General features: G+C 39.1%; 3 protein-coding genes across 4 annotated transcripts in view; 1 reads left to right on the top strand and 2 right to left on the bottom strand.

Annotated features, from left to right (window-relative positions):
• Positions 1 to 3,478: 3,478 nt before the first annotated feature.
• Positions 3,479 to 13,431, bottom strand: pex3 (peroxisomal biogenesis factor 3). The gene is made up of 12 exons (XM_031751603.2): positions 13,222 to 13,431; positions 10,716 to 10,847; positions 10,540 to 10,621; positions 10,292 to 10,335; positions 10,025 to 10,146; positions 9,019 to 9,085; positions 8,863 to 8,917; positions 8,533 to 8,671; positions 8,375 to 8,445; positions 8,162 to 8,284; positions 7,014 to 7,110; positions 3,479 to 6,294 (listed from the first exon to the last, which is right to left on the bottom strand). Exons 1-12 carry the CDS (start codon positions 13,292 to 13,294, stop codon positions 6,211 to 6,213), a joined length of 1,089 nt encoding a protein of 362 aa, XP_031607463.1. The 5' UTR covers positions 13,295 to 13,431; the 3' UTR covers positions 3,479 to 6,210.
• A 477-nt stretch (positions 13,432 to 13,908) lies between these two features.
• Positions 13,909 to 19,570, top strand: adat2 (adenosine deaminase tRNA specific 2). Its single transcript, XM_031751606.2, has 6 exons — positions 13,909 to 14,169; positions 15,636 to 15,740; positions 16,892 to 17,042; positions 17,125 to 17,231; positions 17,439 to 17,511; positions 17,684 to 19,570. Exons 1-6 carry the CDS (start codon positions 14,074 to 14,076, stop codon positions 17,710 to 17,712), a joined length of 561 nt encoding a protein of 186 aa, XP_031607466.1. The 5' UTR covers positions 13,909 to 14,073; the 3' UTR covers positions 17,713 to 19,570.
• A 4,313-nt stretch (positions 19,571 to 23,883) lies between these two features.
• The window catches only part of aig1 (androgen-induced 1 (H. sapiens)), a 32,252-nt gene continuing 31,822 nt past the window's right edge, over positions 23,884 to 24,313 (bottom strand). For both annotated transcript variants that reach the window (XM_031751604.2, XM_039598506.1), the window contains exon 7: positions 23,884 to 24,232. In XM_031751604.2, coding sequence (XP_031607464.1) covers positions 24,156 to 24,232 — 77 coding nt within the window. In that variant the 3' untranslated portion in view covers positions 23,884 to 24,155. The remainder of the gene's footprint in view (positions 24,233 to 24,313) is intronic.

Consider the following 24,313-nt stretch of genomic DNA (forward strand, 5'->3'; position numbering starts at 1 on the left):
GCAGGTAAACATTTACGAATTTAGCTGACTCCAGAGCTTTTCTCCCCAGTCGTCTGTCAACTCTGGAACAGATACTGAGGTTAGATATGTGAAACTTTAATTTAAAAGCTCAAACTTGGGAAACATATGAATCAGTTAAGATCTGTCCCTCAGTTGACCTACAGACCGAAACACTTCCTCCACCCAGAAAGGAGACAGCCTAGAAGTTACTGAGTTTCTTAGCAGGAAGTTTTCTGTTAGTGTCTGGCTTAGTTTAAGAGTAATCTTTTCTGTCTGTAGTTTGACATTTAAATTCAAAACATGATGCATAAGCGGAAATGAGTATCGGGGAAATATGTCTACATAATGTTTGTACTGTAATTACATTAACTTGCCTCACAACCTTTAGTATACGCTTCTAAGTGAATCCAAATATTTTGAACTAATTTTGAGAGCTAACCTTTCACTTTCTTTAAATAAGCATCATCATCATCGTGCTATGACTGGTGTCACTGCAAATACTATGGTGTTTTCAATGATACAGTCCAATAACAGCATTATGACTAAAAAGACTTGCCATGAAGTTTCCTGAAAAAGCTGAAAATGGCATTCAAATGGGACCTTTTCTGCCATACTGTTACAAAGATGGATGCTCTTTCTGATCATGGAAAAGTTTCAAATAATGAGGTCAACAAGTAATTCCTGTGAGCATAATGCACAGGCTTCAAGTGCTGTAAATGCTCAGTTTCAGCCACTTTTTTCTACTCTTTGTGCTCTGTCATGTCAGAGTTAGAGGAAATATCCCTAATAAGGTCTGCTCTGGCTGTGAATGTGGAAGCCCCGCCCATCAGCTATTTGAATTTTCTTCGTAAAGTGGAGCCAGGCAGAACAAAAAGCTTAAAGGTTTGTTGCCTTTTGAGATCCAAGCCCACCATTTTCCCAGGTTTTGCGTAGCAGGTGGTGAGCTCATTTTCTTGGAAATAAAAATGCAAATCACCTTTGAACTGTGCTGGTCCTTTGGCACTAATGATTTTTCTGTGGAAATACCTTAAACAAGTTCTGGCACCGACACCATATTTACAAAGACAGATCCCTAAAAATAACAAAGGTAAAGGTACTTATTCTCTAGCAAAATGTTCCCATCAGTGTTATTATTACTGTTGAAGATGATTCACATGTTTAAGGTTGAATTTCCTTTTAAAACGCTACATTCTATTTATTCTACAGTAATCCATCATATTCTATAAAATAACATGCCGGTAATGTGGCTGTTCTGTGGAAACCAACAACCTCTGAAAGCCGTTTTTTCTTTCAATCTGCTCAGAAACACAGGCATACCACTTGATTATAATAAGAATATAATAAATATATTTATTTAAAATAAACACAGCTTAAAAAGCTTGAGTAGAGTGTGACGTGGGTATTTATCAATATCTACAGGTGGATCAAATATTAATGAAAAATAAAGGTGGGACATTAGCAAGACAGATGGTTAAACTTTATAGATTTAATCAATCAAGCAATTTCTCAGAGATACTAATCTGGTGCTGATGGAACATGCATCTGTCCAGCATTACAGTTTTATTAAACTGGACATGGCAGGAGGTCCCCTCTCAATCATCAACGCTTTCATTAGTGATGAATTATTAAAATGAGTTATTGAAACTTTCATATGTCCTACATGTTGGCCGAGGTGGTTAGCAAGACAAAAGTATCTGTTATAACTGAATCTTAGTGCTGATCTACTTGGTAATGCTAGGTGTTTCCACACAAAGTGTACATAGTAGCTGATCTCAGAACCGTGAAAGCAGAGCCAGCAGCAGCTTGCCTAACACGATAGTCTCCTATCAGTTTCCTGTCAAAGACTAGAGGCTTATCCACACATGCACATGGACAAACAACCAGAAAAAGAAGCTGGCCTCTCAGCTTGAGAAGCTTCATTTATTTTTAATGGGATACAGACATGCCCAAGGGAACGCCTACCTCAGATTTCAGAAGCTCTGTAATCAAGCGGAATTAATTTTGCTTGCAGAGACAATAGCCGACTGTGGCCACAAGGTGGCAGTAATGAAAAAGAAGGTGGTAAATATGCAATAGCAAAGCTTTGCGATGATGCTTGAGATGAAATGAGATAGATCGTTTTATTTTATGTTTTAATTGATGTTTATTTTTACGTCTCACTAGATAAGCACTGCTTGCTTTGATGGAAAGTCACTTTAGCTTACCCATGTCTAAATATTGTTGGCTTCCACCCAAAACAAAAAACAAGACTTGGCAGTATGCAGGAGCATAGTGCTGTCTGTGCAAAACTCCAATATGGGAACAGCAAAACTGGTCAGCTAGAGGAACTGCAAAAATCACTGGGTGATCAAGGTGGCAACATTTTTTTTTTTTAAACTGTCTGAATCTTATTAGACACTAGTTACTGATGCTCCTTTCTGCTTTCTATGTGGAGTTTGCATGTTGCCCTTGTACCTGAAGCCAAGTATGCTTACCCAAACATGTGCATGTTAGGTTAACCAATGATTCTAAATTGACTATGGAGTAGATAACGCACTGTGTGACTCTATGGTTAGAATTTGATTTGTAATCTAAAGTCACTTTGAGTGGTCGGTAAGACTCAATCAGCGCTATAAAATGTGGTCTAAGTGGATGGAACTGGTTCTAAATTGAGCACTAGTGGAAAATGGTTTTAGTCTTGTGTTTTCCATTTTAGTTAGAATAGTTGAAGTTGCACATTATAACCACACACTGATTTTCCAAAGCTCCAAAGCTTAACTGGAGCATTTATGATGGGTTTGATATGCTCGAGGGCATGTGAGCTGTGGTTATTCCCTTTAACTTTCTCTGATCAGACTTAACCTTCAGGTCATAATAAACTGTATCAGATCTGTGTTTAAACTTAAACTTCTATCAAACTAAATACAGACAACATTACATCAAGTTGTCAAATAGTTAGAAAAATTCAAACTCTGATGAAAAAGTTAATCCACAAAATACATCTGAATAATAATAATGACAATATTAAATCAGCTTTCTCCTTTTGTGTTAATTTTCAGTCTGACCAACTTTTTTCACATCATAATGCAAGGTCAGCCAGCCTTATCTTGGTTTGCAATGCAAGAAAGCAATGAGCTGGGCTTTTAATAGCACACATGAAGAGGCTGTCTCAATCTATCCATAAGACCACAGTGGAAAGAAAATAATGTGACTGTGATTACGAAATGTTTTATTTCTATTTTAGGAAAATCTTTCCACTAAATTAAGTAATTAATCCTTTCATACGTCACAAGAGTCACACAATTTTTAACAGCCACACTGATCATTTTCCAATACCAGCATTTTCCAACATGTGGGAAAATGCTTATCATCCTAAGATCTTATCTTAGAATGATAAGAGCCCACAGTAGAGAACAGTAGAGTGCCCCTTAGTGACACAACAACTTCATGAAAATTTCCAGTTTGAACCTATAAAAATACACAAAAGAAAGACAGTATATGAAATCACGTGTCATATGCATTATCTCTTTAATGAATTGATACAAACATACATTTCAGCTGTCATTCAGGACATTATGCTTCAAAAAGGCATAACATCTGTGATTAAATACAGAGTTTTACATTCTCACCCTGCTGCGTTTATTATGCAACTCGGGAACCAGGAACTAAGTTAGTCAGACCGTCACCTGTTTCCTCATGTTCTGAGAAGGAAACTAAGTGAAAAATTTGCCTTGACAAACAATTAGTGGAAAGTCAGACTCAGAGTTTTTCTCCATTACAGCTGCAGGAGCATTTCAGGCGATCAAAAGTGATCCACAACTTTGCTTAAATTAAGACTTTTAGGAGCAGAGATTTTTATGCAGCAGATATGAGAGTGAATACACCTGGCTGGATGTTGTAAATTCTTGTAATCAAAGCCGTATGAGACATAACGTATCAAACATCATATGAAAACTGCGATGGAGACAGAATTCAGAACTGAAACCTGGCACTGACTTCTCAGAAAGAATTCTTGAAGCCGGGAGTTTTGATACTGATTAAATCAAACACCTTCAACTATCAGCAACCTCATTCCTCTCAGTGAAAACAGTGACTCATAGGGGCTCAAAGTGCAGTATTTCTCAATGTTCTACCTACACGATCAGCTGATCAGGTGTGACTATTTCTTTTAAACTCTCTTTTGCACATATACTCCTTCCTCCCCTCAACCCGATGGCATCTCAGTGTCAGCTTCACATCTAAAAGCAAACAGTGGCTGCACCTTTGTAAAACTGCAATCATACCAGCTCATAACTAGTATTCATTTTAACAAGAGTGCATACACGCTGCCATACTAACGGAAAGGCATATACAAGATCTCTTGCGCATCCTTCTGAGTTGTTTGTGAGTTGGACTTCATAAAACAATTCATCTCAACAACTCCGTTTCTGATTTACAGGATGAATTTTTACTGTTTCAAAAACACAAAAGAGATTTCTTTCTCACAGGACAGCCCCAGGGGCAGGTACACCTGTCCAACATTCAAAGGTGTGGTTGCACTTTTCTAGAAACAATGCAAACAACACACTGAGTGCAAAGGTTCATCTGCCCTTGTTGCAAATGCACACACTGCTGCTCTTTCCATCACTGTGAGAGGTATGCACAAATAAAGCAGTGAGGTACTTTGATGTAAAAGTGTCACTTTACCAGACTGATGAAACAGTGATACGCGCCCATGTCTCAGAAAAGGGCCTGATGTAGCATGTGTAGGCAGAGAGTGAAAATATGCAGCACAGCAGGACGACAGGAGAAAGATTGGGCTTTGAATAACAGTCCTGTAGTGTCTATACAGATGAGTCTAAAGCCAAGTGGTCAAATACATATGAGCATAAGAAAAATGGGAAAGATTAGAAAGATTTTGCACCAAAAATGAAATTAACTTGAAATAATGAGAAAAATATCTGTGCCATTTAAATAAAATGATGCTGCTTTCTCACAAAGACGAGAATATTATACCAATAATATAAAGAATTGAAAGACGAGGGACTTCAAAACAGGGGAAGCAACTTCATGTGAAGCTAAAGGTTGGAAATAAGCATATAAACAGTTGAAGAAGTGTGGCACCTTGTGGACAACAAAGGAACTGCAGAAGTTAGAGTTAAAAGAGCCTCCAAAACAGATTTATAGCATGAAATCAGATTAAAATTCAAGGAAGTCTTCATATAATTTATAGCTCCATATTAAAAAAACACAGTTAACTACACTGGGTGTTTCCAGCATGAAAGACAACGCCATTGGCATGTCTCAGCTATGCACATGGTCTTTTTCTGTAGCTATATACACTGGATTACAGCATTGGTGACGTACGAATGTCACTCCCAGCTTGTCATGCTTCACACATTTCCCATTGTGGAGCACCCCATTTTAACCCAAATAGCCACATCTTTTCCTAAGACCAGCCGAATTAATTTTAGTGCCCAAACTCAACCCGTAAATGAGAGTGAAAACATGTGAAAAAGGCCCAAAAGTGACACAAACCACCGTCCACTGACTGATAAACCTGTGACCAGAGACCTTACGCCATCAGCAACCATCAAACCTCCCAATGTTGGTAGAACTCTAAAAAATGGGTCATTTACTCTCATTCCATCACCATGTGACACTTCCAGAATGAAAACAAAGATACAGATTTTACTATCCATGACATTTTCATTAGCTTCTTCATCCAAGTTTAAGTTGAAATATTCTGAAAACACCATCTGCTGCACCATCTGCCCCCCACAATAAAAATACTGATTAACAACAATAATAGAAATGTGTCCACACCTGACCAATCTTACAAACAAGCCACTACAGAAGTTTTAACAGAAAAAGAGAAACACACTGTAAACTCTTCTGATCTTCAAACACACAGCCGAGGTGCAGAGCAAACAAAAACCACCTTACTGGGTTAAATGGGACTCCAGTTCCCAAGGAGCAATGGTCCTAAAGTTGATTGCAGGCTCTGCTCTGACTACAGACTCAGTGGAGGTCTCATCTTCCTCCTCCCGTTTGGTAATTCACCACGGCGCTGAGCTTGAACACCCCTGCTGTCCTGCCGTGGCCACAAATCACGGAGTAAGAAGTCTGCGAGATGCTGAGGAGGAAAAGTGTCTCATGAGGAGCTGACAGTCCAGGACTTTTTTCATCCCACTCTTCTTCCTCTTGAATCCTCCCTCGCCTTCTCCTCCTCATCTCGTCCAATCCAGACGATTACTTCTGCAGCTCCTGCGGCGTGCTGAAGGTCTCGTAGACATTGGCTGCAAACTCCTTCACCTGGTCGTTCATCAGCAGCTCCTGCAGAGATTGCACAGATTTAAACATGTTTTATTAACATACAACCAAGTTTGTAAGAAAATAAAAGTCAAAATAAACAAATCTGCAATATGTTGTCTTTGTACAATTTTTAATTAAGTAAAGGATATACATGATTTGGTTTTATTTACATGTTACACAAATCCTAACTTTTTTGGAAAAAAATAAAAATTAATATATAGTCAAACAATCCTCTTAAATAATAAAAATTAATATATAGTCTCTTAAATAATTTCAATCAAAATAAAGGTTTGATAAAGGGCCCAAAAGTGCAGATGAATAAGAATAAAGTCATCTAAGAGTGTCTGAAACACATTAAAGAAAGTGAAACGGATCGCGCAAGAGTAAAGATTTCATAATCAATCTGACAGTGACTCTCTAGAACTCATTAACATGTGTACTCTGATATGTGAGCTGCAACTGTCAGCAGGTTGGAACATCTGTTTGAACATTACGCTCCCAACAGTAAAGAAAATCAAAAAGCAAACAGGGTGTGGACAATGACCAATTGACAGATAGCCAGCAGCTACAGCAGCTGCCTGTTCCAACTGTTTCACCCTGAATCTGGCTGTTTGAAGACTTCATAGAAGTTATTAACAGGTCAAAGCCAGTTTGCCATTCTGAAATACTGCACATCTCTCTGATACAGTTCCCTCCCACCGTTTGTTCATCTGAACCAAGAAAATGGTGTTCGATGTTACCTGAACAAAGTGACTGGGGGTCTCGCTGCAGATGGTGTTGATCTGACCGTTGATGATGGGGATGATCTTTGCCAGCGGCAGACTGACTGCAGACAGACTGAACACACAAACAGAAAAAGACAGCAAAGTTAAGGTAATGCCCACTTGATGCTAATGTGTGCTGGGAAATAAGAACAAGAACAAAACCCCCCCCAAAAAACAAAACAAAACAAAACACCCACCTCACAACACTTAATATGTTTATAAGGAGTGTCTTTTACATTACACATGGCTGGTATTTATGTTCAGACAAAACCGAGGAGTGACCACGACCTCCACAGAATCAGATCTGACAACCCCAAACAACCGACAGTGAAGCAAGTTAGATGTTAATATAGTCCTCCTGAACAGGCAGGACTATATTAATGTCCATTTTGGCATTCCCAAAAGGAAAAGCTTAAAAAGAACAATCAAAGTACACGTCTGAGACCTGACTTGAATGTTAACATCTTCTAAATCATTATGTGTATTTTCAGTTTCAGCTTGTGAAACTGGCTCTCTGGTTACCTGTCAAAATCACTGCGGCAACCCATACTGAATATATGCCCTGGTGAGGACCAGGTTATGTTCAGAGGTTTAGTTTAAAATCGCCAGGAGGGCCCACATTTTCCTTGATTCTTATATTCGCAGCACGTTTTAAATGCAATATCGATTCTCTGCTGGAGGGACATTTTTACATGTGCAAGCTGTTAAGCCATACTTTACTAAAACCACTGAATGAAGTACAAATTGAACGCTGTAATGTCACAGGAATGAAAATGTATAAATGTCTTTATATTTGATGGTAATCTGCTGCTTGGTCTGTTTAACACTGCTGGAACTGCAGCTACTTGAATGCAGAACATAAAGGGATTATTTTGTGTGGAAGAATATGAAGCGCCCCGTTTTATGTGAGCAGAATGAAGCAGTTGTCAAGCCAACGTAGCCAAAGAAAGCCCGGCGTTATTGTAATTTGTTCACAGTGTAACCTTCAGGTCACCAAACTCACAATGACAGAATAATATCTCCAGCTGCTATCACATATGTAGGGATTTAATAAGATTTCTCCACGTTTCAAATGCAAATGATAGCAGTAAAACGAACCAATAAAGCAGGTGTCAATGGCTTACCTATCAGGTCCACAGCTGGGGGCAGAGTCACCTGGAGGCGGGCGGAAGAACTCGGCCAGGTTGTCACAGAGACGGGAGAAACCTCGGTTCAGACAGGCTTTGAGGACAGTGGTGAAGTCTGGACTGAAGTCAGACACAAAAAGCAGAAATTCACCTTTCACGGGAGCACAAACACAATCTTGTAGCATACCTACAAACAGGTGTGTCATTTACCTATCCAGCATGTCTCTAGTCTCGTTAAGCAGCTTTATGGTCATAATGTCATTCTCTGTAAGCCCGCACGCCTACAGAAGCAGAAGAAAAGAGATCTGTAAGACTCTGTAATGGGGTTTTCCCATGAATGGCGGTGTAAATCTGCTGTGAGCAGTCACCTGATCGGCCAGCACGTTCTCGTCATCTGCAAGCAGGTACCAGGACAGAGACCGCCTCGAGCTGGCCTCCATCTCCGCTCTGATCCAGTTCAGCTGCTGCTCCAACTCCAGCAGAGACCAGGTCTCCTTCAGAGACACGCTGCAGATGAGAAATAAACCACGTTGATATTTTGATGATCGATTTTTTAATTTAAAAGATGCACAACAAAGACCAATACAAATAATTTATTCCACATTGCTTTTACCAGCCTAAGCTAAGTTGTTAATAACTTGTTCCATTGCTTTATAGATCACTGATGGATAATGAAGAGAATAATTGCTGCAGATCACCTTCCCAGTGAGCTCTGTACCGCCTTCTTCACTACTGTTATCAGCTCTGTCAAACCTAGTGTGAGACAGAGACAGAAGTCTGTCATTACAAGAGTCCTGCACTGACAGATGGAAACAAGGATTTTACAGTTTTCTGCTTTTGTGTGAGTGCTATACCGTCTCCCAGTAGGTGCTGGATACTTGACAAGTACTGCTGCTGGACGTCTGGGGGGGCAAGAAGAGTCTGCAAGCAGACACACAACACAGACACACTCCCGAATAATATTCACCTCAGCTTTAAACAAATACAGGCAGAGATTTTTTGAGCCAATCTAAGCTTATTTTAATTAACAGGTCATTAGTTAAATCTTTCACGTATTCTCTTCTATGTTATTCAGTTCAGGCAAAAGCACTGCTGTGCTGCTCTCTTTAATCACGGCCATGTGTTACACTTCACCAGTTTCACTGGGGAATCAAATAAAACTGGACCTTTTTTTTTTTTTTAACCTGTTAACAGTGTTCGTCAGGGAAACCTTGGGTCCTGGCATATCTGGATATTCATTCAAACATTTTCACACAAACCTTAGATAATCTTTCATCTTACTACAGGAAACAGGTTTCTGGTGCAGGAGTCAGTACACAGGACGACTATTTCCTAGCTGTGGGTACACCAAAATATTACCCGTCTTACTGTCAGACTGACACAAACAGCATAACTGGACACAAACTGGGAACTAGCAGGTCAGAAATGGGCATTCTCACATTCTCATATCACTGAAAGATGTGGGAAATATTTTCTGACATGTACCACCCACCCAAACAATGTCCACCCTGCCAGTGGACGTGTTTGGAGCATGACAAAGAACCCAAGGCTTTGCCCTGGGCTCCAAACTCTCCAACAGACAAACCACCCCACAATTCATCACCTCAGTGTGGCAGAAACTGCAGGACAGTCCGAGAGGCTCACAACAGGTCAGGGCTTTTTTGGGGAATCCAGATAATGTTTAAAAGGTGTATTTTTTATGATCATGGATAAATATTATCAGACAGATATTTAACATGTCTAATATGTCTCTCTCTTTCCAAACAGTTTCCAAAGTTCCCAAAACTCCTGACACAGTGAGCTGCAGCTGATCCATTTATACAGTAGTCAATCAGTTCTAGGAATCACTGTGCTCCTCACCGTTGTGCTCTTTCCCACTGAGTTATCCAGGTACAGGTATCCTCCAATGATGTTCAGCTGGACTCTCAGTAAAACCACCAGCATACAGGTGCTGTACACCGCCACAATCGTGCGTGTAAAACCTGAGCGAAACGACAAGTTCTGTTATCAAATTTTAAGTTTTCTTATGTTTGTTTTTAAATCCAATAAGTCATTTATTAGATTATTTAGAGGCATTCGGATTTTACTCAGATACACTCTGTGACATCTGAACTGAAAAACACTTACTGATGATCTTTAAATCTTCCCAAATCTCCAGTTTATTAGCCGGTCTGTAAAGTAGATGTGAAGGAGAGAAATGGGCGTAAGCCACTGTACACATTTATTTCACCACATGAACTTGTTTTCCTCAAGAATAAAAAAAAAAAACTGCAACAGTCAACATAAAATAATGAACAAAAGAAAAATGTAGCCTTAAATAATAAACTTATGTGTACTACTACTGTTTGAACGAGTTAAAGAAGCTTTTTCCTCACTTGGACTTGAGTAGTGTTGTGAGACTTTCTGAGTTGAGTTGCGTGACAATGGCTTCTTTGAGCGCCGGGAGCATGGACAGCACTGCAACACACATTTAAATCTTTCACTTCAGTGTTGATCCTCACCTTTTTCTGTCAACTGTTAGTCATAACAAGGTCAAGTGTAAAATAATTACCAGTCATGTTGCAGGTCCTCTGGTTGCTCTCGAAGTGGAACTGTCTTCTGGCCTGAGCAATGTACTCTGTAGCCTCCCTCTCTTGGATCTCGCGGAACTTTATCTGGGCATATTTACCTAGAAGGTACACGCCTGAGGAGGGACACAGGCAGCACAATGAGGTCACATTAGATGAAGAAAACTATCCTTGGCTTTGGAACGATGCAAAAGCTAACCAGGATTTGCCCTGGAGATATTTATGACATGGAATAATACCAGAGGGCTGTACTTTCAGTAGCAGATTTACAGATTTGTGACGAATTAAAGGTGTTGAATCACTGTGTAAAATATAACAGCTCAAATGAGCCTTGAAATGGATTCTCCAAGTTTCTCCAGTGCAAGGATAAACACTGTTTTTCAAAAGTATATTCCCTAAACCTAACCATCCAATAGTTGTAACTGTGAAAACATTATGGTGTAAATTACACAGGACGGGCCATTGGGACTTCATTAAATCACCTTTAGCACCTTTATGGGGGAAAGAATTTTAATTGGTGGGGCACAGGTTGACTGGCTACAGTGGCGTACAGGCACCTTCTATGTATCACATTTATTTGATTGCAGAACCAAACGTTTCCTGAACTTCGATCAGATTGTTAAGCTATATAATTTGCAGCGCAATCAATTCTGGAGATATGTCCAAACACGCAGTTCTTTATCAAAATGGCTGGAAAGCCCCACAAGTTGTCCTGCAGCCAGGCCTGTGGAAGCACTGCTTTCAAGATCACCTCTAAGATGTACCATTTACTGCAAGATCAGTTAGCTGACCCTCTTTCCAAAGTTAAAGGTTGTTGGGCCCAAGATCTGGCAGTGGACAGATCTCCAGCTGAATGGGAGTCATGACTTCATAATGTTAATACCATGTATAAGGAAATAGGCAGCAGATTTATCCAGTTAAAGATAATCCACAGGTGGCATTGAACACCGCAACAATTGCAAAAATGGAATTTGATTCAATGGACATTTGCTGGAGATGTGATAGCCAGGATGCCTCGATTCTACATATGCTATGGAGCTGTCCGGCACTTTGGGACTAGTGGGAAAATATCATGGAGGTCATTTTTAGTGTTCTGAAAAGAAGATTTCGCGTCTCACCAAACTGTCCATGCTTGGTATAACCATAGAACTTTCTGACTGTGACTTCTCCCCCCATAATAAAAAATGGATCATCCTGGCCCTTACTACGGCTAAACGGGTCTGACACTGGCAGGAAAAGTGCCCCCCTCCCTAGGAAGAATGGTTGACGACAATGGTTAAATTGGCATCCTACCTACGAAAAAGTGACTTATAGTTTAATAGACAAACTCTATCAGTATAACTGTATTAGGTCGTCTTTTACTAGCTGGCTTTCTGGAACTTGAGGTGCACAGGGGATGAGGGAGTGGTGGGTGTGGGGTCTGGTGCGTGAAAATAGAGTGTAATAAATGTAATTTTTCTTGTTTTTTTTATTTTTAAACTTTTAATATAAACATGTTGAAACAAAAAAAAGTATATTCCCTTATTGGGTGATTTGATGATTGCGGTAGAGAAGTTTAAACAGCTGCTCAATTAAGCTGGGATTGGACAGTAAAAACATGTGATCATTTTCAAACCATCCAGTGACTCAATGAACTAAAGAACTGTCATTCTGCAATAGACAAATTTCATCAGGAAATAAAACGTTTCATCAGAAGACAAAGGTGCTCATTCAGAAAAACTTGCACTGCAGGGACCCTTGCCTCCTGGTGCCACTGCCTGCTATCTCTGGACTCCCCCCCCACATATTTACCACTCTCAGTTTTAAACCAGTAAAGTCAAATCAGAAGTAGAAACACTGCATATTCTTAAACATTAAAAATGTGGGCTAATTATTAAAAGCCCCCCCACCCATTTAGCCACCGGATCCCACTTACAAATGTGTGCCTATGTTACGACTTGCTGCAGATGCTATAGCTTATCAATTAATATGATTAGTGAGACTGAATTTTCCATAAAGCCACGTGAGATAAAAGGCCATCAGTTATGTGGAGGTCAACGTACACTTAATTCATTTTAAACACGAATAATGAACAGCTACACCAAACTTCATTCATTTGTTGGCTATTTAAAGAGCCCCATATAAAATACACAGTAAGAACTCCAATTAATAGTATTTAACTTAGTAATCAACTACCACATAATGCAGTGTTAATTTCGGTGAAACTAACTGGTTTCCTAAAAAGGTCTTTTCAATGCAAACACACCTTGTGGGTTGTTTAAAAAACAGGGTAGTTTCACTAAATATTCTGCGGCACGATGGAGAAAACAAATTCTGAATAAACCAAATACCATTCTTTTTTTTGATGCTTTTGAAATATGGGTTAGTGTGCATTTCTTCTGTCTTTATTTTACAGGGGGATAAAAAGCCCAGTTTAAACGCTGTTCCGCGGAGTCTGGCGTGTTGCTGCAGTCTTGCATTAGCACGGCGGCTAACAGGAACATGACTTACCTCCAATTAGAGCTCCGGTGAAAATAAATTTCTTTTTATGGCGTTTTATAAAATTCCACGCAGACGAAAACATCCTCGGACAGAGAGAGGGCCACCAACTAAAACAACAAAAACTCTATTTCTAAATTCTTTCTTACTATTTTACGGACATGTTTCGGATAGCAGCTTGCTAACTCTCAAAAGTGCCAAAGTACTTTGGTCATGGTAACTATTGTAATGACTTCCGGTTATCTATTTCAAAATAAAACCACAAGTCGAACTATAATACAGTAATAACAACGTGACTATGTCTGCAACAAGGCTCCTGGAAACATTCTTATTTATTTATGCAAGGAAGAAGCACTTACTATTTTTTAAATGCATATAAATTATACAATACAATGCAATATACCAATGCACATACAAGCTTTGCAAAACTGAGCCAAAATTTTAAAATAAAATATTTCAAAATTTGACGAAAACAAAAGTGGATATCTAATATATAGATAGGTGTCAGACTTGTCTCTGAAGTAAAACACTATAGATTTTTTTTTTTTTAATCTTATAAACGAATCGTATCGAGCCCTAAAAATTTAGCCCTGTATGTATCACTAGACCATGAAATTGTTCTTTTATTTAATTGGGTAACATCGATAACGTCCGGTTTAGATCCCTCCACAATAGTCGTCAACTTGACGTCATTAGACCAGAACGAGCGTGGAGCGCAGGTGCAGCGAGTGGTCCGTCCAATATTATCTTCCCCCCACCGGTGTGAGTTCGTTGCATCGGCGCGACAGCGGGTAAAACGGGAATTAAAAAACAGAACTCTAAAAAATGATTTTTTTATATTGAGTTTTGGTCACAGCAGTTGAAATGGGAACAGAGGAGGGTGGTAAAGAAGAGTCTGTGGAGCTGTTCTGTCCAAGTGAAGAGGAAATTGAGAGGTGGATGGCCAGAGCTTTTGACATGGTGAGCTCCTGTTTTTAATCACTCCGTTAACTCTTCAGCCGAGTCACGGAGACTTTGTTGTTTGTTTTGTAAAATTTACAGTTTTAAAACAATTGTTTTCATTTAAACTACGAAGTTTCTATTTTTTTTATTTGCCTTATTGTATTGATTGAGGTATTGGTTATTTTTCTAGCTAACTTTATCTAGTAATGCTACTTAGATGTCTTTATTTATATTTCATTTTTTCTGTTATAGACCTCTGATGTCCCTTTTCTGCTGTTTATCCAGGCTCTGATCATGTTTAGTGATTAAGTAGTATTATTATATACAGCTGGAAAAAGTTTATTTATTATAGTAAATAATAAATAATGTAAACATTTGCCAGATATGGTCACACAGGTGTCTCCGTGAACCTCGTAGATGTTTGTAGATAACACTGTGATCTGTAGTAAACAGGTGGAAGAGAGCGGAATGAAAATCAGATAGAAAATCTGTGTGAATGAGAAAGACATAAGTGTAATAGTCAAGGTAGACGAGTTTAAATACCTGAGGTCAACCATCCCAAGCAACAGACAGTGCACAAGAGAGATGAAGAAGAGAGTACAGACAGGATGGAGCAGGTGGAGACGAGTGTCAGGGGTGATTGTTGACAGAAGGTCAGCAGCAAGAGTAAAAGTGAAGGTGATGGTAGTGAGACCTGGTGTGATGATCTGGAGATGGTGGCACTGACAAAAATACAGGAGGCTGAGCTGAAGATGCTCAGATTTTCAGTTGCAGTGAGCAGGATGCACAAGATTAGAAATCAGAGGGAAAAGCTTAAGTATTTGGAGATAAAGAGGCAAGGCTGAGGTGGTTTGGACATGTGCAGGACATGTACTGGACAAAGGGTGTTGAATACAGAGTTGCCAGGCAAGGCCACAGAGGAGGTTCATGGATGTAGTGAAAGAAGGGTTAGTATGGCAGAGGAGGATGATAGAGATGGCAAGATGGTAAATGGTAAATGGCCTGTATTTATATAGCGCTTTACTAGTCCCTAAGGACCCCAAAGCGCTTTACACATCCAGTCATCCACCCAGTCACACACACACATTCACACACTGGTGATGGCAAGCTACGTTGTAGCCACAGCCACCCTGGGGCGCACTGACAGAGGCGAGGCTGCCGGACACTGGCGCCACCGGGCCCTCTGACCTCTTGGTCAGAGGGCCAAGAGGCAGAATATCCACTGTAATAACCCCTTAATCCTTAAAACATAGTGTATAATGTAAAAATAATTTCATGTGCCTCCTTTATGGTATTAAGAAATGTCTAAAAGTTTAATCTAGAGAATCCTAAAGACATCACACTCTCAAAGCTGTGAGTTGCAGCCAGAGATCTGTGCACAGGCGTATCAGTGATTTTTCTCTTCTGAAGTCCTTCTTAACACTAAGTAATTTTCCATCTTTAGTTCCTTCCTGTTGACTGCCTTTTTAAATGTGTTTCTGTAGGCCAAAGAAGCTCTGGAGAATGGAGAGGTGCCTGTCGGATGTCTCATGGTCTACAAAGACGAAGTTGTGGGGAAGGGAAGGAATGAAGTCAATGAGACTAAAAATGTAGGCAAAATCTGCCGCACATGACTAAAGCTGTTTGTCTCTGCAAATGCATGTATGAATGGTCTTCTTTCAGAACTTATAAGTCAACAACTAAGACAAAACAAAATGAATAAACTGATACACTAAATATTGGTGTGGAGAAAAGAAAAGAGGAGAAGAAGAAATAATATATTGGTATATTAAAATGTAACAAGTTCAATAGTTTGAACAATTATCTGTTCAAACTATTGAACAAACAGGTCCCAGAGGGTTTGGGTTAATGGTGCCCTGTACAGTAATCTTCAATGAACCCCCACTGTGTAGTTTGCTTTGACCGACCTAATTAGTTTCTGTTATCTGCGAGTGTCAGATCAATCACTGATCAATATTTGTCCTTAAGTAAGGCAACTCTGTAATAGTGAATCCTCTGTGGCGTGTGGAGTGAGAGGCCATAACTGAGAAAATTCTTTCATGGTGTGAACAGTTTTCCTTCCAAATAAATGTGGCTCAAACTAAGGAAAAGTCCCCACTGTCCCTGCATCATGTCTGATTAAAGATGAGCAAGAGGGCGTGAACAGACATACATCTGGGCACTGTTCTTGATGAGAAAGTGGATTTTGGATTTAAATATAGTCGCTATATATAAGGAGGAAAACACTTTGCTCTTTTTATTTGGTTGCTTGGGTCATTTTTGTCTTAAAGTCTGAGCAGTTTTATTTTTAAAGTTCATACAGGTACAGGAAATCCTTTTCAGCTTTACATTTAAGTGCAAAGAGAGATGGTATCAAAAAGTGTTTTTACTGCTGAAGAAATTCGGAGTTAAAGCGTCACCTTATCTGGACTGAAGTACAAAAAGTTCCCACCTCACCTCCACAGAATCAGCTGTGCTTTTTTGTATAATGATTTCAGCCCATCTCATGAAAATACAAAGAGTCTTTTGTAAATTTTGAAATTTTCAGGGCTGAACCTCTGTTTAAAAACTGCAACCAAATCAATTTAAAGCCACTCCAAGGGTCCACACTCGCCATTGGCTTTTGAGCATCAGTATGAGGGGATATATCAGAGTTTCAATCAGCTGTTTAATGTTTCATGAAGTAGAGGAACAAATACCTGAGCATCAACATGATACCTGAGGTTTGCATACGTTTCTTTGTGCGTGGTGGTTTTTTCAGGCCACTCGGCACGCTGAGATGGTCGCTCTGGATCAGGTCCTGGACTGGTGTTGGCGTAGCAGCTTGGACGTGAAGAGCGTGTGCGAGCGGATAGCGCTGTACGTCACCGTGGAGCCGTGCATAATGTGTGCTGCAGCGCTGCGCCTCCTCAGTATCCTCGCCTCACCTCTCTGCTAGTGTGTGTGTGTGTGTGTGTGTTTGGATTCAGTTGTTGTTCCTTTACCAGCTGTCAGACATCCCCGTGGTCGTGTACGGCTGCAGGAACGAGCGCTTCGGAGGCTGCGGCTCAGTCCTGGATGTCTCCTCTGCAGACCTGCCTCACACTGGGACCCAGTTCAAGGTCTGTGTTTGCTCCTGGTGTCTTTCTGGATTCTGCCTGCATGTTTGTGGAGTAGTTTGTGGTTCCTGCAGCTGAGTTCAGAAAGCTTTGGGCAAGCAGATCAGCTCCTTTTCTGAATGGGATGTTCAAGAGTTACATGAATGTAAAGTCCTTGTGTGGTGAATATGATAGTGGTTATTATATGTGTGTGTGTGTGTGTGTGTTCAGTGTATTTCAGGTCACAGAGCAGAGGAAGCTATAGACATGCTGAAGACTTTCTACAAACAGGAGAATCCAAATGGTGAAAAACAAAACCACTCTGCATGTCTTTTTTTTCTCCTCCTCACGCTCCATTTTCAAAGTGTTTGATATTTTCATACTTTACTGTTGCTTTTTTTGCACCATTGTTTCTTTTTTACACTATTATACCTTCTCTTCTTTTCTAACAGTGTAAAACTTTCTGTCTGTTTCAGCCCCCAAACCCAAAACAAGGAAGGAGTGATCTCCCAAGAAACATCCTATTACAAGTTTTTAATATTTTTGTGTGGATTTTTTTATAATATTATTAATTAAATTATATTTTACATACATTTTTGTATATTGCTTTTTTTTACTATTTGTCTAACCTTTTTTTTACCCATTAATATGACATTAATAAAAGACATATCTATTTACAGTTATAATTTAGCATTAGTGTTTCTGTTCATGCAGACTGCCACCAGAGGGCGCTATAGACCAGCGGTTTTCCTGTCACTGAACCTCCACATAGCAGAAATTAAACTTTAGTCTTTGGAGTAATAAATACTGTATTTAAAAGAAATTTATGTTATTTTCCAAAACTAAAGGCTCAAGAATGACAATAACAAATGATTTTTAGAAAGGAGGAGGCAAATCTTCACTGGATGTTGTGCGGGTGAACTTTACACGCTCTTTTCTCTGTCTTGCGTATTGATTTGTATAGTTTAGAAGCACACTCTTGGCCTGCTTCATCTGTAAATGTGATGCATACCACTTCCTGTGATATTTTTCCGAGAACGAGTCAGGCAGTGTGAGAAACTAAGGAAGTGTGCGTGTGCCTGAGAGCGCTTCTCAACGGGAGTGACCTTCACAGCTGCTCGTATAACAGAAACACACATGCTGACACAATTTAGCTCGTTTCACTTCCTCTCAGACACACACACACACTCTGTGGTGTGTCAGTTGGTAGCATTAGCAGTTAGGTTGTATTGACAGTGTCTGCGTGTGCGTTGCTGGGTATGTGTGTCTGTTTCATGTGTCCTGCTGCTTTTATTCCTCCTTCTGGCTCCAACAAAGGGATTGATGGAATTTAAACTTTTTTGCACTTTCTTTTACTCTTTGTCTTTTCAAGGTTGTCACCACTTCCTTCCTGTCTCCTTCCTTCCTTTTTGTGGCTGATAACTTCCTTCCTTCCTTCTCCACTTCCGTCCTTTTATTTGTTAATTTCCCACTCCCCTTCTTTTCCATAATTTTGTACAAGTAGTTTTTTGTCTTAAAACTTTCTTCTGCTTACTGTCCTTTTACTGCTTTTGACTTTTTTAATTTTCCACTCTCACTTTTTCCTATCTTAAAGTAGAAAGTTATTTTATGTCACTGCATAATAAAATAATAATAATGATGAAACAGGATAACATTGTGCGAACACGATCAAGCTGCATATAATACACCTGCTAATTAGCACTATGTAATAGACTAAGTGCTACATTTTAATCACTAAAACTGAAGCACAAACTTATTGAAGCTCAAAGCAGGACATGTTATTTGTCACATAGTAATTCCATTAAAAATGCACCAAAAGCATAAATGTGACGTCCAGATCAGCGACTCTCTTTAGATAGTAAGAGTTATAAACCTTAGTAGTGAGGCTTAGCAGACAGCTAGGAGCTATAGCTTTGTGTCGGCATACTTGTCAAGCCTTAAAATCCAAAATGTGTGAGTTATTAAAGATACAGGCAGTATATATTCTTTTCAATGCTGTTGGATAATTTAACGTGGGAGTGATTTATTGGGAGTGAATCTTTTTTTTTTTTTAACCAGGCTTCAAATGGTCATTTATGGAACTGCAGTGTTTGGCAATTTATTTTTTCAGACACGTTTTTAGACATATTAATAATTATATTAATGATTCTCAGCGTAAATGTAACAGATCCAAATTTTGTTCATCAGAACTGAAACTAAACATTTTGTTGACTGTGTTAGTCAAACAAATTGCTCATCAATAATCTAATATTCCATAACAATTATATATACTGTATAATATATATAATTACAAATACAATAAATATGATTGTGTATTGAATGTATAAATATATGTAATACTTGTCTGTTGGCAGCCATGTCTCTTAACCATAAACTTTAATAAAAAAATTTAAAAAAGTTCTCACTTGGCATCAAGAGTGAAATTAGCTCTAGAGACAATAACTGCATTTTGTGTCAGGCTGTATTTATTAGATTTATTACTCCTGCAGGTCTGGACAATTTAACATTGGAGTCTGTGGGGATTAAGTCACTTTTTCAATTGTTGTTTTTTTCCCGATATGCTTCTATACATGGCTTTCTGATGTGCTGTTTTGAAACTTTAAGACAAAGGAGGCCCTGATTGTTAAACTGGACACTAATTGGCTAATTACTGACATCTCGTTAGCCAATGAGCATATCATTTTGATACTACAGCCAATCCTTCATTTTAAAACACAGGTATCATTTTCTAAACAGCTTTAATTTTTCAGTCTATATGACTAAAAATGAGTGACTGAGCCAATAAACTCAGCAGGAAAATATTTCCGGTGGTCAAGTCAGAAAGCTGTTTTTGCACAGACTTCTACAGGACTGGAAGTTTTGTTTTTTGCATTCACCGCTATCGCCACCTGGTGGTGCCCTTCCACACTGGCTTCATTTTTCCTACCCACACTTCTACCAGTGATTCCCCAGTTGTGGGAATTCAACACGTAATACAGGTAGGCTAGGCTGCACAAAAAAATGTATTTATATTTATATTTATTTATATGTATATGTATGCATGAATGAAGTTACACCTTTATGAGCTTTTGTACAGATGAATCCTGTAGGATACGCTTCTGTGATAAGATGCCTTTTATAGGGTGAATAAAATGCTTTCAGACTTCTATAGGCAGGGGTGCACATAAGTGGTCCGCAGGTGCGCATGCGCTGTCAAAATAAAAAACGTGCACCAGATAAGAAGTTGCAACGCGTGTTTCTGTACATAAGATTTTCTGTCCTCAGTTGCGTTACAACTTCTTATCTGGTGCGCGTTTTTTATTTTGACAGCGCATGCGCACCTGCGGACCACTTATGTGCACCCGTGTCTATAGGATCAAATCCATTGGGAGTAGTTCCCATATCAGGTGGGATTTCACATCAATACTTTATATAATTTAGTTAAAAATTTACATAAATGTTTAATGTTTAGAAAGAAATCAAACTAATGAAACACGGCAGTGGGATTTAAAAAATACTTATGTGTCATTATCATTCCTCTTCTCACCTGTTTTTATTGCTGAGCTTGTCAGTAACTTGAAAATTAAAGCTATTAATGGAGAATGAAGTTCTCATCAAGAGTCACAACTAAAGTTTATTAAATTCCAAACGGCTGTTCTATACAATCTAATTTTGTGCAAATACTGGTGTCGCCTCCTGCTGGCCATTAGAAAGAACACAGGCTTCTGGCACATTCACGTGTTGTCTTTCATATACAGTCTGTGATCTTGGCTGGTGTGATGTTTTAACCTGCCTTCCTCACCAGTTAATTTACTTCAGCCTTGTTCTGCTTCCTTTCATGACCTTGTTCACTTTCCCCTTCATTCCCCCTTACTATCTCTTCTATCATACAGGGGTTTTCTATCTTTTCTACTTCCACTTTTTCGTTCCTTTTATTACAAACTTGTAAAATACATACACACGTTCCCACGATATTTTTTGTTTACTAAAATCATCACGAGAAGCAGCTGAGAATTTAAAGCCGTGTCGGTTTTCTCATGAACCCGTTTTCCTGAGGACACTGAGCTCACAGATACATCAGATATATCAGATACACAGTTCTTTGTATTCATGTGAAACACGTGCCTCAGTCCAGCTCCTCTCGTCTCGTTAGCATGTAAATATATGCTAATACATGCAGAGCAGAATATTCGAGAATGTTTTAATGTGTCACCTCAGAGTGGAGGAGTTGATGTGTTAATGAAGAGACAGCGCACACACACACAGAGCAGTGCAGGGTTGGCTGCGAGGCGCTAATGAACAGAGTGTGTTGTGTCAAACTCTCCTTTCCAAAACGACAGTGAGAGGAGTCTCACACACACACACACTTCTACACACACACACACACACACACTGGAGAACACCAAAAAAAAAAAAGCTGTGTAATACGAGATGTCACGTTGTGTAAAGGTGTTTTTATTATATTACTGTCACAAGAGAAGAGGTGTGTTTGTGTTCAAGGAGGAAGCAGATGCGGGGGGAGCTTAGCTGCTGTTGACAGGAAGTGTTGCATTGATGTGTTTTGTGGCTTCACAATTTTAACCTTTGCAGTCTAAAGAAATCGAACTAAAAGGGTCGTGCTCCACCTTTCTGCTCAGCACAGAGGGGGAGGCATCTTAGCTTCTGCCTGTGCTTTGTTTTGCAAATTCTTTTAAGTCAATTATGTTTCAATCAGTCTGCATATATTTACTTTATGGTCCTAACTTCTCTTTCATCCTTCCTGCATGTCTGTTTTCTTTGTCACATCTGTCCAACATTGAGAAACCCACCGCATTACTTCTTTTCTGTTTGTTCCCTCTTTATTATTTTTTTCTGCTTTGGTAATTTTCTGCACACATCAGTTTTATTTTTGGCTCCTTATTTAATTAGTTCCTCTTTCATTGCGGGTCCAACTGCTTCGGTTCCTTCTTTCATTCTTGACATATTTGCTTTCAGCCTCGCACATCTGGGCGACAGATCTTGATTTTGTTCTGGTTTATTCAGAGGAGGCCTTGGCAATTTACAGCTAACGGGGTGTCATGAGTGTCATTCACATCGTGTCTTATTGTTGCTTGAAGTTTACGTTGTGACAGAGAGCCGGAAAACTCGGGCGCGGTGAATTCTTTCTCTCTTTGCTCACCGCTTTAACCCAACCTCTGCTTGTGTGTGTGACCAGCATGGACACTGAGGCCAAATATTATAGACTTTATAAATCAAAGTAGTGTGTAGACTGTTGATGTCTTCTACTGTGTGTGGGTGTAATTAAGGATGAATTTATATTTCTATCCTTTGTTTTAGAGGCCTTATGAAGGTTTTATGACTAAACCGATGTTTTTATTAGTCTCATTATCTGATTATTATTCTCTAACTGGATGACTGAATTCTACCTGGTGTGTGAGTGATTATATGAACACTGCTTTGTACCAATTCAAGGTCAGTTCGACCAAAACCATATGACTCAATAAAAAAAAAAAAAGTGGTAAGTGACATAGTAGGAGAAATTTATCATTCATTTGTGCAGAAAAGGCACATTAAGTGAAAAAGGGGGTGTGGCTTGAATCTTGAATGACAATGAATCTGATATGTTGCAGATATCAAATTCAAAATAAACCTTCTTTCCTATCAAACGACCTAATTTATAGAAGAAGATGTCGATGAATCTCACCATCATCCATGGGTTCAACGTCTTATATGCTGGCGACCAGTGTTGGTCAAGTTACTTGAAAAAAGTAATGAGTAACTAATTATTGATTACTTTTCCAAGAAAGCAATCCCGTTACTTTACTGATTACTTATTTTCAAAAGTAATTAGTTACTTAGTTTCTTTTTAAAAACATAATTTACAACCTGAATAGGTAATAAAGCGATAGATCTTTCAGCCTAATTCTACTTTTTCTGCATAATCCATCATATAAAATGTAATCAAATGAAAAAGTCTCTTTTTTAAAACTAGTTTGATTAATTTTAATTTTATGCATCAAGCAAAAATTAAATTATATGCAACATTCTCTGACTGGAAGATATTTCTTTAACATTGAAACCTATTTTCTGTATATTCCAGCATATAAAGTAAAATAGTTTTTTGTGTTTAGGGGTTTTTTCGCTGTAAAGAGAAGTTTTCTTCCCACGCAGTGAACAGCGGACGCTAATGTTTTTGTCACTTTTTATGGAATGAATGGTAAATGGCCTGTATTTGTATAGAGTTTACACTTTACATAACCAGTCATCCACCCATTCACACACTGGTGATGGTAAGCTACATTGTAGCCACAGCCACCCTGGGGCGCACTGACAGAGGTGGCTGCCGGACACTGGCGCCACCGGGCCCTCTGACCACCACCAGTAGGCAACGGGTGAAGTGTCTCGCCCAAGGACACAACAACCGAGACTGTCCAAGCCGGGACTTGAACCGGCAACCTTCCGATTACAAGGCGAACTCCCAACTCTTGAGCCACGATCGCCCCAACTCAAAGTAAGGTCAGTACTTCCACGCTTTAAACGCTGCACACTCATACTCTCTCCCGCACTCGTTATATTATCCATTTTTGATCTGCACAGAGCTGCTGCGGTTATAACTCGCTGTAACTCGCAGCCAAGACGAACCTGTTCTCATAAATTTCTTTGGTTTTTTGAAGCATCAAGTGCAACTCAGGAGTCACATGAAGGAAGAAAATATTTTTCACTCAGACTTTATTGATAATTTACCGACCTCTAGTTTCTTCCACACATGTAGTGAGAGCACAAGATGAATAGTAATAATAATACTAATAATAATAATAATCTTCAACACAGCACTGGTTTTCAATCATTATGAAGAAGCTAATAAAGAAATTTGTTCACTTGAATGTGCTAATTCCAGAAAAACAAGTCCCATTAATGTGTGTTTCCTTTCCCTGCATACATGTGTTACATACATGTGTTTACTGTATGTCAGAGTTTATGTCCTATGTTTTATGAAGATACATGTATGTGCATATTTTGTCCATGTTTTGTCCTCGATCTGCAGGATGGATGTTTAGCTTTTGCTTCTGAGGAAACAAAAAAAAAACAAAAAGATGAGCTCTCATTCATTTTTTCTTCCTTATTTACATTTAATCGATGATGCATCT

This window comes from Oreochromis aureus, linkage group 15, assembly GCF_013358895.1.
Source record: "Oreochromis aureus strain Israel breed Guangdong linkage group 15, ZZ_aureus, whole genome shotgun sequence".
Classification (NCBI taxonomy): domain Eukaryota; kingdom Metazoa; phylum Chordata; class Actinopteri; order Cichliformes; family Cichlidae; genus Oreochromis; species Oreochromis aureus.

What these genes read in the sequence shown, in the direction of transcription:
- adat2 (XM_031751606.2), top strand. Translation starts at nt 14,074, where the DNA reads ATGGGAACAGAGGAGGGTGGTAAAGAAGAGTCTGTGGAGCTGTTCTGT. An exon ending in TGGCCAGAGCTTTTGACATG is followed by an intron (nt 14,170 to 15,635) that starts GTGAGCTCCTGT and finishes GTGTTTCTGTAG; the next exon opens with GCCAAAGAAGCTCTGGAGAA. An exon ending in ACACTGGGACCCAGTTCAAG is followed by an intron (nt 17,232 to 17,438) that starts GTCTGTGTTTGC and finishes GTGTGTGTTCAG; the next exon opens with TGTATTTCAGGTCACAGAGC.
- pex3 (XM_031751603.2), bottom strand. Translation starts at nt 13,294, where the DNA reads ATGTTTTCGTCTGCGTGGAATTTTATAAAACGCCATAAAAAGAAATTT. An exon ending in CACCGGAGCTCTAATTGGAG is followed by an intron (nt 10,848 to 13,221) that starts GTAAGTCATGTT and finishes GTCCCTCCTCAG; the next exon opens with GCGTGTACCTTCTAGGTAAA. An exon ending in GGAAGATTTAAAGATCATCA is followed by an intron (nt 10,147 to 10,291) that starts GTAAGTGTTTTT and finishes CGTTTCGCTCAG; the next exon opens with GTTTTACACGCACGATTGTG.